At 50.5% G+C, this 17166-nt stretch overlaps 2 protein-coding genes and 1 long non-coding RNA gene across 4 annotated transcripts in view; 1 reads left to right on the forward strand and 2 right to left on the reverse strand.

Annotated features, from left to right (window-relative positions):
- Window positions 1-877: 877 nt before the first annotated feature.
- LOC135896346 (uncharacterized) lies at window positions 878-5618 on the reverse strand. The gene is made up of 3 exons (XM_065424725.2): window positions 5201-5618; window positions 4186-4665; window positions 878-1224 (listed from the first exon to the last, which is right to left on the reverse strand). Exons 1-3 carry the CDS (start codon window positions 5413-5415, stop codon window positions 1065-1067), a joined length of 855 nt encoding a protein of 284 aa, XP_065280797.2. The 5' UTR covers window positions 5416-5618; the 3' UTR covers window positions 878-1064.
- Window positions 5619-7642: 2024 nt separating this feature from the next.
- LOC139047726 (uncharacterized) overlaps window positions 7643-17166 on the forward strand; it is a 99839-nt gene continuing 90315 nt past the window's right edge. Inside the window, exon 1 of the long non-coding RNA XR_011507335.1 lies at window positions 7643-8066. This is a non-coding gene — a long non-coding RNA (uncharacterized lncRNA). The remainder of the gene's footprint in view (window positions 8067-17166) is intronic.
- LOC135896357 (uncharacterized) lies at window positions 11899-14417 on the reverse strand. Of its 2 annotated transcripts, none has more exons than XM_065424742.2 (3): window positions 14157-14417; window positions 13608-14068; window positions 11899-12171 (listed from the first exon to the last, which is right to left on the reverse strand). In XM_065424742.2, the coding sequence occupies exons 1-3, from the start codon at window positions 14220-14222 to the stop codon at window positions 12015-12017; spliced, it is 684 nt and encodes a 227-aa protein (XP_065280814.1). In that variant the 5' UTR covers window positions 14223-14417; the 3' UTR covers window positions 11899-12014. The 2 variants fall into 2 exon arrangements, with proteins under 2 accessions (XP_065280814.1, XP_065280813.1); XM_065424741.2 differs by having other exon boundaries at window positions 14161-14416.

The raw sequence follows: 17166 nt of genomic DNA on the forward strand, positions 1-17166 counted from the left end.
TAAAGTGTCACTAAATTAAGAGTCTAAATCAGCTCAGCCTGATAACATATTCTTTCAAACGGCTATTTTTTTTCGAAATTTCTTGGTAATTATGAATGAAGTAATTATAAATAATGAAAGTGGACGAAAAAAAAAACAACTGGCCGCAGGTGGGATACGAACCGACGTCCTCGAATTATTACGCCATAGCGTATGCGTGGTGTGAGAGTGCGTAGTATAAGCAAACAAGTAACCACTCCTATGCTTTCCTTGCATGTCGGTTTCGATCGTGTGGTTGCGACTTACGATCACAGAAGCTCTCGGTTGCCCTTTTCTTTCGTTGTCCCTTTAATATACGTCGCTGAACATAACACTTTAAAAAGATTGCAACCCCTTCTGGTTCTATCTTGCCTGCATTTCCTTTAACTCTGCGAGCCTGGTAATTAGGTTATCAACGGCATGCGCTTTGTCAGTGTGACTCTGCATTCTTGACGGGAAAGTATACCGAGCGCAGAGCTTCCAAAGAAGCAAACGCAAGCAAGGTGGAAGACAATTACTGTTGTGGGACAAGATACGTATGAAAGGGTGCAAATTTCTTAAAGAGTAAACGGCTGAGCGCAGTTACTGTGTTTGAGGCACATATTCCGTTTCTCTATACCATATTTTTAAAAGGCTAATAAGTGGCATTTCGAACAACTTCACCTTGCCGTGAGAATGATATATTCTCACGTGCGCTACACCATAATACGGAACTAGTGGCCGGCGTAAATATAAAAACAGTTCCAGTTTGCGTCATGCCTGCACTGTTTATATCTCGGTGAAGCTTTAGCGTGACTGCCTATAGTGTGTGGCTGTTTGCGTTGTATAACAAGATCCGTTCAAAACAGTACGCAAACGCTGGGTGAGTGAGCTCTTTGCATTTATTGCGCGCAAGTGAAGAAACCACACGCTCCGTTTCCATCGGAAAGGCACGTGGACTCATCCCTACTATGGTCTGATGATGTGATCGCTGCGAGTGAGGTTGCCGGTAGGCCCTGCGTCCTTCGGACGCAGTGAAGCAACGTGCTCCTCACGCTCGGCGCCGCTCAAAAGTGTCCGTACCGGAAGCTGTAGCGCCGTCGGAACAGCGGCCCGATCGGGTGCCGACAGGAGGAGATGCGGCCGCGACAGCCCCCGTCGCGGCGGCCGTGTCGGGCCATGGCGGCGTAGTGTGCGGCCGAGGAGCCCGTGTCCCACATGGGATACCTGCGAGAGAACAGGTCAGCGAGGCTATCGCTGCAGGCTATCGGCTAATAACTATGAGGCTATTAACTAATACTATCAAGCTAATAAACTATGAGATTATTAGACTAATACTAACAGGCTAGTGTTATCGCAGGCGAGAGCGCTGCACCAGCACTGCAGCAACAAGAACTAGGAAGCAGTACCGTAGACAGGAATATTTTTCGATGCGAGGGGGGGGGAGGGGGGGCAACTATTTCATCGTGAGACGGGAAGGGTTGGGCAGGCGGCTGCCTGGTACACAGAGATTTAGGTGGAGTGAGGGGAAGCACGTTTCCGTCAATACAGCATTAATGCCTAATTGAACACCACTGAGCGGACCTTCGAGTTATGAACACTTCGCGGTAAAGCGTGCGCGTTGAGACGCTTGGAGCGTTTTTGATTTGGCCTTACCGAGGCGCAGTTAGAACGCAGGCGAGAGCTTGCGCGGACAAGGAACGTGCGAATGACACAGGCTTGTGAGAGCGACAGTGACGTGGCGTCGCGGCGATGCCCTCCATCCTCGCGCAACACCTGGCGCGCAGGCGCGGGTGTTTCCCTCTCGCCCGCTCTGCTCCGTCGCGGCCCTCCCTTTCCCGCTCTATCCTCTCATCTTTCTTTCCCCGCCCCCATCCCCATTACGCCGCGCCGTGCTCCCATATGGGCTGCAGAACTGAGCGTATTTTCCCTCTCCCAAATCACGAAGAAGAAGAAGAGCCACTAAGCGCGAGCCAGAGTCACGTGACGTGGCAGCCAGTGAGAAGCTATAGGTGCACTTTCACTGCTACAGAGGCCGCCGGCTTTTCCCATCAAGGGTCCATTTGAGGCTTTCGCATCCATATCGCGGCATTAAAGTCTCTGTGCACGCGACGTATTCGCTTAGCGGCGTCACATGGCAGCACGGTGTGTAGATTTAGCGGCGTCATATACACGGAATCCCGTCACTGCATGCCGTCACACGCTGCGACGACGCGCGCGGTTGTCGGCATCGGTGTACATCTGGGGAAACGCTTTTCGATGCAACAGTGAAATAACCGAAGACGGCTGTTAAGCACGCAGACGTTTCATTTCCTTGCGCGTGTATGTCTGCATCGTGCGTTCCGCTAGGTGGCGCCAGAGCATATGTTGTTGTAGCGTTGCTTTAAGTCGCAAAGATTATACGGGACGGGAGAGGGCAGACGAAAGACGCGTAGCCCCGCTGACAGCAGCTCGTGCCTCACTATCTCTTCATGGGTGGCCCCCTCGTGTACTTGCTCTCGAATCTACTAGTCATATACGAATGACAAGGCTGTAGAGGACAGCGCTTATCTTGACAGAGCAGATTAGATCCTACCTCCTTTTTATGGGTCATGTTTGTTCTTTACTATGGTTAGATTTCTTCTGTGATTTATGATTCGTCCTGCAATAAAGTTTACTGTTTACTTCTTCAAACAACAGCGCTTATCTTGCGACAGGAGAGTTAATCATATCTCTTTTTTATGGGTACTGGTTGCACTTTACTATCGTTTGCTTTATTCTGCGATTTATCATTAGTCCCAATAAATTTTAGTGTCTATTTCTTAACTTAATTGTTGCATTATAGCTCATCGTTCTTTTTTAACTTTCGGCACGATATGTCTTCGTAGCCATCGCTCTCTTATCTTTTTCGCATTTTATACTCAACTATAGGCATTTCCCAAAACCCGCCCAAGGCTTACTTTTATTGCCCCACAGCAGCTTGCTTTTTGAAAACTCATGCACACCACATTTACAAAACCCACATGTACGTGTCGCTTTAGTTTCAAACAAGCGGAAGGTTCCACAGCAGCCGCTGCTACAAACATCTGCTTTCCGCACACGTCGCAGGAGTAATCGGCATCGGAAAATGTTGTCCTGTACCCCCCCCCCCCCCTTCCTTCTTAGAAACCCCGATATAACTCGGAATGTACACCCATTTGAAGTGCCGCGTACTTTTTTTTTTTGATACCATTTTTCGTAGTTCGATATAGTTTCACAGCTGGCGTCCTTCGCATCGTGACTGTCCAGTGCAGCCGTTTCTGCCTCTGACATTACTTTTAACACCCAATGCATCATTTCTCATATCTAGTTGATACCTCGAAGTGCTTGTTTAACCCGCAGTATACGCCACAGTATCGTTCTTGAAATGCCAAAGGGATGATTCGCGGTTGACCAAGTTAATCACCTAATCACAGCGCACAGTCACCTATGTGGTGATGCATGATTCAGTAACCCCTCCATCTCTTTATCAACGAAAGAGTCGGAACTTTTGCGCATGCCATGATTACAAATCAATTTAAGCTGTGGTTATAGTGCATGTCGCGATTTCGATGTTGTCAATACGCTCTGGGCACGTCTCTTTTGTGACGCACCCGGTGAGGCTATGTTGCAGCTCTGGTCACCTAAATGAATGAAGACGTCGTTAAAAGCAGCATCGTGTATGTGTGCGTATGACGCATAAGCAAAAAGACCCAACGGGCACCCGTAGGCGAAGTTTCAGTCGTGGAAAGCTCACCAAAACAATCGCGAATCGCTACACTAATAACTAACTCAACTAACATTTCATTGTTCTTTCTACTTTTTTGATCGAATGTATACTCTTCATGGTGAGAAATAAAGTTAGGTTGCTTTGTTTTCTTTGACGTGGAAGGGTGTTCGGGCTTACGGGTTTGCCACTGCAGTTGTGGCTTTTCTAACGCCTGCCCTACTTCCCTTGCATGTTTATATAACTAATCGAACCGCGATCCTTTGTCACGTTCATTTCGTTTTTTCGAAGGCAGGTGCAGAGGTGTGTATTAAACTAATTTCCAGTTGATAGTTATATAGCGCTTGTGCTGCGTCACTCGCCTTCGGTTCGCCGCTATTATTAGCCAAGCACCAATACCAACTCGCCCGGTTGCCTACACCCTCTTCCGTTTAATTAACGAACAGCCGAAAAACGCCTCGTACCTGAAGAAGCGATCCACCTTGACGCCCAGCGGTCCGTAACGCAGCGGGTACCGGGACATCTCGCAGATCAGGAACGACATGCAGTTCTCCACGTCGTTGAGCCGCACGAGGTTCAAGTGCCGGCGGACCCGGGCCCGGGCGCTCGGCCCGTCGGGCGGCCGAACCACCAACTTCGGGTCGAAGTAGAAGCGATACTCGACTCCGTTCACTCTGCTCACGAGGCTGCCGGGTTCCTTCGACTGGACCGCGGCCTTGTCTCCTGAGCTGGGGCTCACGGGACGAGCGGTGGTCGTCGGTATGGCCGTGGTCGTCGGCGACTCCGGTTCGCCCGTTGTCCACGAGGTCAGAGTGGACGTCGGTGGTGGCGGCATTCCCGGTGGTGCGGCAGAGATGCGTCGCGTTGCCGGTCGTGTGGTCGAGTGTCGTACGGAGTCCACGATGTTGTTGACGTCGGGGTTACGAAGCAGCAGTCCGTAGTATCTGGGGAAAGAGGGAGATTCTTTATTCGAAAACGCGGACACTATAAAGTAACACAACAGATAGATAGTGCTATTTTTCAGGGCAAGAAAATGCGCCAACAACGCTTGTTCCCGTCTTGTCTGCGTTGTGACGTCCATCGTGCTTTTCTACTTACAAGGATGAACCGTTGGGCTATCGGAGTTTGACGTAGTGCCGTTTTCCAAACGCAAAGACGAGACAATGAAACAGACAAGGCAGGAACGAGTTGTTTCGCCTTTGGGGATGAACGATGGCGCTATGTCAAACCAACCAGTCAACAGCTTATCCTTGTAAGTGGAATAGCACGATGAAGACAAACAAAAATGTCAGTCCAATACGCAGATGACATATTAGGCGCACTCACGCTCAAACTGTGTATACTGATACGTTGTTACAAAATACGTATACGTTGTTAGCAAAACGATCACCATCACCGGGCTACACGTGCAACGCACCCAAAGTGGGTGCAAGAAAAGCGCGCGGTGAGCGGGTTGAAAAATGGCGAAACAAAAAAAACCTGTTCAGTTCGGCGACCACGACGGGGTCGTTCATCAGGGCGGCCAGGCTTTGCGTAGCGGCGGCCACGCGGTTGATGAACCGTTGTTCGTTCTGCTTCGACCCGAACACGCGGTTCCGAAGCCAGGATAGCGGCGAGCTGCCCGGGAAGTGGTCCTGGCCGCTGGAGCCCACCACGAGCAGAAGGGGTACGCCGAAACATGTTCCCAGATACATGGCTGCAGCGAACGCTTCCTTTCAGCAGCCCGTCAGGCGTGCTCGCACACGTGTTCTGGGCGCCCGCTTGCAAAGGCTTTCTCGGGGTGCGCTGACGTCACCGACGTCACGTGAGGAGTGTGGCCGAGGCTGGCGGGCGAGATGTTAGAAATTCCAGCAGCCCCGTCTACAGTGTACTAGAATAGCCCCGTCTTTCGGTGGTGGCAATCTGCCTTGCTCGCTTTCAAAGACATTTTTTTTGCTTTTTTCAGGCTATCGACGTTTTACCCCTGCCCCCCCCCCCCTTTCCCCGCCCTTTACACACACGCACACCTACTCTCTTGTCCCTCCAGGAACTCTTATATTTAGGAGAACGCGCGGAACAGCTGTCGACGAAGAGCCCCCTCAGCCTAGTCGTCAAGAGTGAGAGAGATAAAAGGAAGGCTGGAATGTTAACGAGTCAAGAGTCTGGTTGGTTATACCCAGCGCTGCGGGAAGGGAAAAGGGTCATGAGTTGGGGGAAAAAAAAGATATGCCTGACCGCAGATAGTGCTACGAGTCCCTTGCATTACAATGTGTTTTTGTCTTCCTCTTCCTTTTCAGAGCATAAGAAGCCAACGAACAAAGCACAAAGGTCAACACAGTGGAAATTACTTGTACTTACTAATTGAATTAAAGGAATAATAAATTAACGGAAATGAAAAAGGATGAAAAAACAACTTGTCGCAGGTGGCGAACGTTGCCACGTCTTCGCACTACCAGTACGATGCTCTACCAATTGAGTTTCCGCGGCGCCGTTTCCCCATCCACTTTCTTGGGTATTTATGTTTCCTAGTAGAACCCTGGGAGTGTTAGCCAGCGCCACCACTCATAGGCATTGACGGCGGATGTGGAGCATCCTTTCTACCGCAGGCATCACGAGTATGTGATCTTTTTTGGGGCGAAGGCAACTGGCCAATAAACACACGCGTGCTACCTGAAGGCGTCAGTGTTGGAAGATTATGGTGTTACACGTGCCAAACCTACTTTCTGATTATGAGGCACGCCGTATAGTGGAGGACTCCGGAAATTTGCGCCATCTGGGGTTCTTTAACGTGCACCTAAATCCAAGCACACGGGTGTTTTCGCATTTCGCCCCCATCGAAATGCGGCCGCCGTGGCCGGGATTCGATCCCGCGACCTCGAGCTCAGTGGCCTAACACCATAGCCATTGACGCCAACCACGGCGGGTAGGCGTCAATGTTGCCGGATTCGAGAACCTCGTGATGTAATGAAAGAGAATTAACCGAGGAGCCCAATATTTATTAATCGGCCTAATAAATTATTTTATATTAATTATACAGTGAAAGCTCGTTAATTCGAACTTCAATAATTCGAATTTATGGATAATTCGAACTGTACGATTTGGTCCGGCCAAGCTCCACAGAAGTCTATGTATAAAAAAGTCCATTAATTCGAACGCGAGAAGGTTCCTTCATGGATAATTCGAACTACGCTCGCCTGACACACGGCCAGAGAAGCGCGCCTTCTGCCTACACACAAGGCTGTATTGCCTCCGAAACGGAGAGAACGGCGAGAGAAGGCAAAATCGGAAAAAAAATCTAACCGACGCGGGGTCAGCCAGAAGGCAGTGGCGGCTGCCGCCTCTCCGTTCTGCGTAACCTCCGAGACTTCTTGCCCGTTGCGAATCTCGGAGGCTTTACAAATCTTGTACAGCTGCTAATGTTGTGTGGAGATGGCACGGCAAGCTCCAAAACACAGCGAATCAAGTACGTCGCAGCTGCGCTTGCAATCAAGAACCAACGAATGAGGGCCTTCGCCACCTTCACATGTTCAGCGTCTTTGTCTCGGCAGTCTTCATCGGTTGTGCACCTCTGTTTTCAGCTTAGGAGGTATCGGGCGTCGCGATTCATTGTGATGGTGTTAAGCCTCGGCTAACGTTCGTTTCGGTGAACATCGGTGGTGTGGCACAGTCGGACCCAGAGCTTCGACTTGAAGAGGGCGTGTGCCCGCGGCACACGCCATCACTTTCTGGCGCGCCAAATTTCTGACATGCCCTACTGCTACCAAATCGCAGTGTACTGTTGCCCTCCTTCACTTTCGTTAGTTCGAACTTTCGTTAATTCGAACTGAAGCGGCTTCCCCTTACGGTTCGAATTAACGAGCTTTTACTGTATAAGTATAGTTAATCTGCCCTACGTCTACTTTGCCGTCTGCGGCGAGTATTAGAACACAGCCATGCTGCACGCGCGCGCGTCTTCCATTGCCAGGCGCCATGGCTGCTCGCGCTGCTGCGTTGTTGTTGATTCTAGGGCGCCTCGATGCCAGCGCCGCCGCTTTCAGCCAGAAGACACCTTTCGATCCAGGCCGTGCCGCCGGATCTTCGCGGGGAGCCATGTTGGTTCGAAGATGTCTGGCGTTGCGTTGTAAGAAATGCAGTGGCTAGCGCGGGGACGGTGCTGTAAACGCGTCGGTGTCTGATCTGAAACATTACGTCACTTGTTCAACGAAAGCTGTGACAGGCTGTGGTGTGCCACTGCGTGCTCCTTCACACGCGAAAGGCCAACGGACGTTTCGCTCCCCTCGCAGCAGCGAGCGAAGAAAAAAAAAAGTGGCAGGCACAAGTGAAGCGCGACCGTTGGCACCCGACAGACAGCACCAAGATATGCGAGGTGAGTCGTTCCCTTGTCGTAGCATGTGACGAGGCATTTTCTCTCGCTTGCCGGGACAGCAGTCACTGTTTTCAAGTTTCCACGTGGTTCGGCGCCGCAAAGGGCCGAGGCATGGCCTCTGCTGCGCGTCAGCGCAGCTCGTGTGAACACAAAGAACAACGGAAGAGCTAGAATTGTCGCGGATGAAGCATTGGTGAGCCAGAAGGCAGTGAATAACAGCACTGATGAAAATGTCGACCTGGCGCCAGTTTCCTAGGGAAAAGAAAAAATCTATGGGCACTGTGGCTGAGCTAAACTGCGATAGGCGAAAGCCTATCTATGAATGCCTCTGTTGCTGTTGTCTGAACTGTTCTGCGAACGGACGCTGCCGTGGCCGCGAGCATGGGATGCAATCACAGCCACATGGCTGCAAGGTTTGTCGCCCGTGTGCGCGCACCCCCACGCGCACGTCCGCGCTCACCCACTCGCACAGCGCCACTGGCATGGCGCCTCCTCTCCTTGCTCCCCTCGCAGGTGATCACCGCTTTCCTGCGTCCACCACGGACTGTGCACGGACACTCATGAACCATTATATAAAAGCTTACGCCTTAAAATACTAGCGCACGGCTGTATTCTTACTGAAACCAATAGTTTCTGATGTAGAGCTTTGTGGAGATTGCACTGAACTGTTGCTGGCTGAACAACCAATAGAGTAGCACGGACTTACCCAGGTTGACTTACCTGCAGGACACGGATTTGGCCTCCACATGGTGACCTTAGGAGTGACTATTCGTAATTGTGAGGTCTGTGTCTGAGTTACGTGATTTACTTAAGTGTCGCTACGGTGGAACGATTGCCGGCAGCAACTGCAAGGCTAATCCCACCAGTAGCCTTCAACCACTCAACTCAACTTACCCAGTTGAAAGAGTACGCTAAAGGTAGCAATAACTTCATGTATGCAAGCCGGGAGATTCTTAACCTTGTCTTTCAATGCGAAAGTGTCTTCAAGCATATTTGTGAGAACTAAGACAGCCGTCTAAAGCAGCCAATGAAGGATCTGAAAGCAGGTGTAAGTTAACATGTCGTTGCATGACAACTTTCTTGCGCTTGGCATCCAGACTTAACTGACAAGCTGCTAAGCCGCTTTGTTTCCGTTCGATTTCACATTTAGTACACGCTGATTTAGCAAGCCGGAAGAACCGGGTCAGTCGTGTTGCAGCTAGACTGTTGCAGGCACTAAACCCCAAGTGAGAAGCACCATGTCTTTTTCTGGTGTAACTGATGAGCTGCTGCAAATCATGGACCTCTGACGGTGACAAAATTACAATTAAAAATGAAAAAAAATGTTTCAGTTAGCGCTGTTTGTTGTCAGTCATATTTCAATCCTGTCGTAAGCGTTTTCTTGCATAATGACGAAGTTCGTAGACAGCGTGACATAATTGTTATCATGTAACAAAAATATTATAATCAGGGAAGTTCCGCGAATACAACCTCCTATAGTTGCCAAGGATACCGATAAATTTCCGCATACGGGTCTCGCAACATACAGTATAGCAGGGGACATTGTTGGACGCCGTGTGGTAAAGCCCCTTTACCATGTGGCGCATGACGTTTGCACTGACATCATCGTGGCCGCCATCTTGGGCTGGCGTAAACAAGATACGCGACAGCACGACAGGGGCGTCTTGAGCCGAGCGACGATGCGATAACGGCGATAATCCGGTGAAAAAACAGTCACTGCATATAAAGCAAAACAACATGTGCCTGATAATACGGCTCAATTACGTCATCGTGGCCGCCATGTTTGCCCACTGCAGTGCGCTGCAGCTGCGACGTCACGTGAAGACTACAGCTTCGTTTACACGAACCCGACAAGGGTACGTCGAGCCAGAAGTATAGGGACGCAAAATTTCCTGAAATCTTGAGCGTGAATAAAAGGCGTCTTTTTCCTATTTATTTTAGGAAATATTGAGGAAAATCGGAATTCCAGTAAAGGTAGCTGATATTTATTACTCCAGCAATAAAAAAAGTTATCCCTGAATACGTGCGACAATTACCCGGAGAATGCGGAGAAAATGGAATGAGCGTCTTGTACTCTTCTATGAAAGATTGCTCAAATGATAATTGAGGAAAAGGTCACTGTATTCGTCACTGTCGCTAGATGCACTGCCATTGGAATCGATCGCGGCTGCGCTTCCACGTTCAAATTTGATTGGCGAAATGCGAAAACACCAGTGTACTTAGATTTAGGTGGACGAATCTGTGGTCCACCTAAATCTGGGTGGTCGAAATTTCTGGAGTCCTCCACTACGGCGTGCCTCATAATCAGAAAGTGGTTTTGGCACGTAATACCCCATTATTTTTTTTAAAATTTGATTGTACCTATGTGCACGAAGTTTCGAACACGTTTACTTGTGAGCCTCTTGCGAAGCCCTTCACGAATATTTACAGACAAACACCAGTTTCGTCCACAGCTGGCAGCAGGCGAAGGTATCTGCAGCAACCTGTCAGTGGCTGATTAGTGCAGAGGCCTTAATTGCCACCAAGGTTGACGGTTCCACGTGATTCGCGGAGTCCCAGACGCCAGACCGGCACCAAAACACAGATGGCGTCCTGTATTGCGCCAAGTTTAAAATGTATGGGCCTATAGCTTTCAAGACGAAGCTGAAAGCGGATAGTGAAAACGCTTGAAAACTGTGCTGTCGTTTTCTCGACGTCGTTGCCTCTCTTAGAATCGTATGCTGCAAAAGCCGAGAATTGCAAGTATAGCTGTAAACTACTTTTTGCTGTACAGCGAAGCTGTATATGGTTAATGTTCCTTACCCTCATACCCATGTCCATTCATTCCCCTGTAAGCACTCATACCCTCCTGAGCAACCAGGAAATAGAATGGATCATAGACCCGTAAGGCAGAGGCTACGAGCACTCGGCAAATGGAAGCGAACCGCGTTTGCATTTTTTCTAATCACGCATACAACATAGGAAACAGCGTGTCTGAAACTGTATTCATCAATGACTCATACCATTGTATGGGCCATCGGGAGTATAAGGGAGTAAACGACAGAGAGAAAAGATGTGATAAGAGAGTAAAGGAGGGTACTATTTACGTGTGTACAACAGAGCGACCAAGTCGCAGTCACCCATGGTTGACTTGTAGGGTGACTTCTTGCAGAGAGTTTGTCACCGCGCCGATTCAAATACTGGTGGGCTTGCGGGGTGTGGCGACACGTGTAGTTCACTTTCTTTTTTTTCCATTCTGTGTGTGCGTGTCGCCAATCGCGTAGAGGAATGTGCAGCCGTACACACACCCTATATAAAGGGTGTGTGCAGGGCTGCGCCCCATCAACATCAATGGTGTGTTCACGAGGGTGAGTGAGCGTGCTTTCTTGGTGCTCGAACAGCTCATGCTTGAGCAACGACAGCCGGTATAGACTTTATCGTTAATGTTTAATGTTCCATACGTGACCCTGGCCAGTCCTTGAGCAGGATTACACGAAGAGATGACTGCTTGCACTGAAAATCAAACTTCCATCATAACTGACTTATAGCTTCGCTAATTATATTATAAACTGATAGCTATACGACTCATATTGGAACGAATTCCGAGCACGAATGCGTTCCCAGAAGTGTGCCATTTTCATTTTATTTTTCTCTGCGAGCGATATATGTCCATCTCTCCGAGTGATCAAGCTCAGATAAGTATACATTTGTGCTCTTCAAAAAAAAAAAAAAAACACCCGTTTACAGAGTCAGCCCCCATGCATATCTGCAGGATGCCTTGATGTCAAACCTGTTTGGCATCGCCTAGCCGCGTGCAGCTAACGCAGCGCCATCTATTGATTTCACAATCACGTGCACATACAAGAAGGCTTTTATTTGAACAGTTGGTCGCGTACGTCCATCTAAACAATCGATGACCTCAATTTCAATGAAAGTATGCACTTTGCGACTGAACATTGGAGCACGTGATTATCGACCAAAGACTCTCGACGAGAAGATCTCCGACAGCTCCACACTTATCGCGTAGCTGACGAACAGGGTCTCGCAGTCTTCGTTCGATCCTCCGGCAGTGGACAAATTCCTGTAGAAGGCGAAAGCCCGCTCGCTGAACTTGGGCACGTACCAGCTGCACAGACGAAAAAACGGTGATCACGAGGGGCACGTCCGACAAATAGCGCAACGAGTCGATACAAGATGAAATCACCGAGACAGTACAGTAAACGTGACGGGCACACCACCCGCCAGCCCGTTTATTTTGACGTTCCCATACATACTATGCACGTAACGTCACATCCGCTGCTGTCGTCTGCTTCCGCTACCTTCCGTTTATTTTGACGTTCCCATACATAGTATGCACGTGACGTCACATCCGCTGCTGTCGTCTGCTTCCGCTACCTTCCGCCATCTTGGGGAACCTTATCAACAGCCTATAGGTTCCCAAACATGGCGCCGCCGTAAACCGGAAGTCGCGGAGTATCCTTGAATGACGTACGTGCATACTATGCATACACAGTGTGCACGCTTCACTGCGAAGCGTGCTGGTATAAACCGGGCGTGGTAAGTACGTTGAGCTGTTTCAGTAAATTGCAGCGATACTGTATACCGTGAGAAGGCACGACGAGTCATAAAAGGCGCAACAAGTAAATGCGGGCTGCATTTTAATGGATCGAGCCAAAGAATAAATATGTAAAGTTTAGTGAACGTCTACTACGCTACAACGGCGAGAAATACGAGAATACCATGGCGAATACGAGAAAGAACTCCACGACGTCACACTGGCGTACCGGCGCTAACGTTTGAAGCACGAAATAAAAAAAATAAGGCCTTCAGTTTACCTTCCAGTAATCAACCTATTACCGGTAAATAAACATCGAACAGCAACGATATATATCGCTTTGGCCAAATTGGTCATAAATGAGTAAGGGATACCACTGGGCCAATATTAGCGAAGCCGCTGGGCAGGTAATTGTTTGATTTTTTTTTTTTGCAGCGTCTAAACAGCATCTATAAGCAGACAAAGCGCGCACCATCTGGTTAGCGGCTATGACGTAAGTTCCGGCACGTCACATCCGAGATGTTTCAGCGCGCCTCGGGCAGCCGCGGGGCACCGAGCTACGTCTTCTCGTAGGCTATGCGTCACTTCCGGCGGCGGGAACTGGCGGCGTGAAAGTGAAGCCGGAAGTTGGCGTTGCTCATGGCGATGCTCCGCCTTTTGTGCCACCCTCCTCTCTTGTTTACATCTTTCGCGAAACCACGCCGCGCTGCGCGTGGTTTCGCGCAACATCCGGCACCGCGACAAGACACGGTGACTAACGCAAACCCGCCCACACAGCACCTTTGCCACGGCACGAAACCTACCAGAGCAACACGTGTGAGCGCTCAAAATCAGAACAACGCCGCCATTGTGGCCCAAAAGGCGTGGCCATACAGCAAAAAAAAAGCAGCAAAAAAATGAGAACCTACTACGTCATTTCCGCCACACTTTTCTCCTAGCGCGCGGAGGGGTAGGACCTCTCCTTAGTTTCCTTCCTCCGTGACGCGGTACTAGAACAGATCGCTTACCTCAAGCCCTCGGGCGTGTTGGCGCTGTCCGGGCCGGACACGGTTGGTCGCCCGGCCGCCATGCAGAATAACTTGGCCAAGTGCCCCGCCATGTGCAGCAGGTCGTGAGCCTCGACGCTACTGACGTTCATATTGACGCCGTGCGAACTAACGGCGGGGCAGTTAACCCAGCGTATGGTGCACCTCGACGTGTCGATGCCCTCCTCATCGCCGTCGACGCCACAGCGGTAAACGACCCCGCCCTCTTCTTCACACGCAATACTATCACGCGAACGGTAGGGCGGCCTAGCCTCGGTGTCCCAAGTGACCTTTGCGCGCCTGGTCAGCTGCGGGACCGGGCTACCGGTGACAACGACATCGTTGCCGTTGTGTTCGACCGCCGGCGGCAGCGGGCAGGACGACTCGGCGGCTGCTCCCTCGGCCAGGGCTTGCTCTGCGGCTATGTCTGGACCGTCAGCAACCTGCAGCGCAGAGTATTCAGCATATAGGGACGGCCACCGATGAATGCGTAATGAAACGCAAATAAAACGCGCGAGCAAAATGGTATACCAACTGTTGCCGCGCACGAGAGAAGTGGAGTGTAAGGCAGCATACGAGGGCGTACAGTCGATACATGAAGAAACGGAGCTGGGCGGACAATGCGTATAGGGCAGACAGACAGCCGGTTGTCTACTAGTGTTACAATACGCGCATCAGGAGAGGGGAAGACGGCATAGAAAGAGGCGGTGCTTTGCAATTCGAAAATATGCATGCATGTGCATATGACCGGGGAAGTAGGATGACGACGAACGATGACTGCCGCATGCGATAGTGCGTTGCCTAAGGGTCGATTTTTACGCTCGAGCCGCCCATCGCCGCAAGCCGCACCGCACGCGTGCGGTCGCGCGAGAGATTGCACGTATCAAACACTTGTGCACAAATTTCGGTTTACAATGTGTAAGGTATACACTGTGCACACAGTGTAAATGGTAATTTGTGCACAAGTGCTGGATGAGTGAGTGAGTAAAGTAACTTTATTTTGGTCCAGAGAAAACGCAGGGGAGACCCCGCGCCCCCCGGCTAGTCCCACGTAGGGACCGCCAAGCCGAGCTTGACGGCCCGGTCGCGGGCACTCTGGACGGCCAGGGTTTGGTCGCTGAGTTCGGGGCTGCCCAAGAGCGCAGCCCACCTATCCTCGCTGAAGGAGGAGCCGATGGCTTCACAACACATGGTCCAATGTTGCCCTTAGTCCACAGGCAGGGCAGTCCGCACTGGGGTATCTTTCGGGATATATGGCATGAAAAACCGCGAGGTTAGGGTACGCACGGGCTTGTAAAAGTCGAAGGGTAACCGCCCGCGCCCTACATAAGGCGGGGTGCGGGAGGGGGAAGACCCGTCTTGACAGATAGTAGTGCGTGGTGATCTCGTTAAACGTAAGCAAGGGTTCACCGCGGCGCTGAGGGACTGCTGAGGCGACGCGGTCAGTGAGTCCTCGCGCGGCCTCGTGTGCGCCCTCGTTAGGGTTAGGGGGAGAACCCTCAATCGACCCCAAGTGAGCGGGAAACCAAAATAGAGAATGCGGAGAGATACTTTTGGCGCTTTGGAGAATGCGGAGGGCCTGTGGGGAGACCATACCGGTTTGTTAGGCCTTAATGGCTGCCTTGGAATCACTATATATTGCCTCTCTGCGACCATCGAGCACAGGACGCGATGTGCAGTTGAGACCTGAGGTCGCTGGGAATCTGCATGGCGTCAGGGCACTGGTCGACAGGATTGAGGCCCATCTCGTCGAGTATCTTGCGGACCGTCGGGGTGCCGGATAGCCTGAGCAGCTGTGAGTGCTCTTGTGCCTCGATAATCTCTTCGAACGTGTTGTGGACTCCGAGCTTCAACAGGTTTTCGGTTTGGGTGCTTGCAGGCAAGCCGAGGGCAAGCTTAAAAACCTTTCTGATGAGTGAATTGAGCTTGTTCCTCTCAGTCACATGCCAATTATGCATGGCCACCGAGTATGAAAGGTGGCAGAGAACAAAAGCATGTATAATGCGGATGAGATTTTCTTCCTTGATTCCCCGGTGCCTGTTGGCGATCCTCCGAATGAGGCCTAGAGCACTCTCCGTCTTGGCGGTGATCTTTCTGAGTGCGGTTCCATTTCGGTTCTTTCTGAGTGCTGGATACGTGCAATTTTTCGCGCTACCGCAAGTGTGCGCTGCGGCTTGCGGCGATGGGTGGCTCGAGCGTAAAACAGCCCTAACCGGGTGGTTGCTTTCACTCCGCACAGAGATGCAAGTGAAAGCACAAAGTGCACGGCACACAACAAGGAATCTACGGAGGACGATCGTTTCCAGTTGCAACATGGATTGTCGCTATACAGCCACTGTAACGTATAGCGCCTCTACAACCGCTAAAGGCACAATGAGGCCGACCGGCCCGCGGACCGACTGTGTCATGTACGCACCTTCAGGTCAACGGGGACCGGGATGGTTCGGTATTTCGCGTAGCACGAGGCCATCCTGGCTGTGGCGGCGAACTTGCAAACGACCGGGGTTCCCATGATGCCGAAGGGCGTACGTATGCCGCCGAAGAGGTTAGGCGTGTCGCCGGTGGCCATTAGGGCCACGGACAGCACTGCCAGGAACACTGGAGCTCGCAACATCTGCGAATCAGTTGGTCATCAGAAGTTTTATTTTCGAAGCCGTTTGCGTAAGTTGTAGAGGAGCTCGCAGCGTCTGCGATATAGTTAGTCATCATTAGATAGTTTTAGTTTAGGGGACACAAGCGGCTTGTGTACGCAAGAACTAGGGGCCACGGTACTTAATGCGCATGCGCAGACCTCTACGTCAGAACTACGCGCATGCGCAGTACCGTGGCTCCTAGTTCTTGCGTGCGCAAGCCGCTTGCGTCCCCTAATCTAAAGCTCGCTATTACTTTTATTTTCGAAGCCGTTTGCGTAAGTTGTCGATTTAGTTACATTCGTTTATATGAAAACACCTTACAGGCATTTAGAGGCGCGTTACGTAAGCACGATGTACAGCAAATGTCGTGCGAGTAATATTTAAAGAGAAAAAAAACTGGTATAGCGGCAATAATACGCATGAAAAATAAATAATACGCAAGTAACGCACAATCTACACTGAGCGCAATACAGCAGTAAGCCGCAAAGCGAAAGAAAACAAGGAAAGAAATGTGCGGACGTCACGCATACAATCAGACGGCAAAGCACAGCGCAGGGAACACAAGGCAAGAGTAATGTGTTAATTAGCACCTACCATATATATGCATCACAACAAGCACATAGCTCCTAGATTTTAAAAAAGCCCGTAAATAAGATGATGATGAGGGAAAAAAAACGAAATCAGCTAAAGCCTAACTTATGAAGAGTTAGCGAAATTCATGAATTCACTGCAGGTGTCGGAGTTTTGCGTGGTCACTCTCGAAAGCTCTGCAGTGTCGGAAAGGCCGTTCCAAAGCCGAATTGCTGGCGAAAGCGGCCGAGTTCAATGCTGTAGTGCCGAGCCATAGACGAACACGATCGCCTTTGTACACATTTGTACAACCTTCGTGATATGCAATGCACGAGGAA

Source organism: Dermacentor albipictus, chromosome 7 (genome assembly GCF_038994185.2).
Source record: "Dermacentor albipictus isolate Rhodes 1998 colony chromosome 7, USDA_Dalb.pri_finalv2, whole genome shotgun sequence".
In the NCBI taxonomy this organism is placed as follows: Eukaryota; Metazoa; Arthropoda; class Arachnida; order Ixodida; family Ixodidae; genus Dermacentor; species Dermacentor albipictus.

Coding starts and splice junctions, on each gene's coding strand:
- LOC135896357 (XM_065424741.2), bottom strand. CDS start 14,358: ATGCATATTTTCGAATTGCAAAGCACCGCCTCTTTCTATGCCGTCTTC. Junction 14,069..14,160: donor TTCTCTCGTGCGCGGCAACA/GTTGGTATACCA, acceptor TCTGCGCTGCAG/GTTGCTGACGGTCCAGACAT. Junction 12,172..13,607: donor AACACGCCCGAGGGCTTGAG/GTAAGCGATCTG, acceptor TCGTCTGTGCAG/CTGGTACGTGCCCAAGTTCA.
- LOC135896346 (XM_065424725.2), bottom strand. CDS start 5,415: ATGTATCTGGGAACATGTTTCGGCGTACCCCTTCTGCTCGTGGTGGGC. Junction 4,666..5,200: donor GTGGTCGCCGAACTGAACAG/GTTTTTTTTGTT, acceptor CTCTTTCCCCAG/ATACTACGGACTGCTGCTTC. Junction 1,225..4,185: donor AAGGTGGATCGCTTCTTCAG/GTACGAGGCGTT, acceptor GTTCTCTCGCAG/GTATCCCATGTGGGACACGG.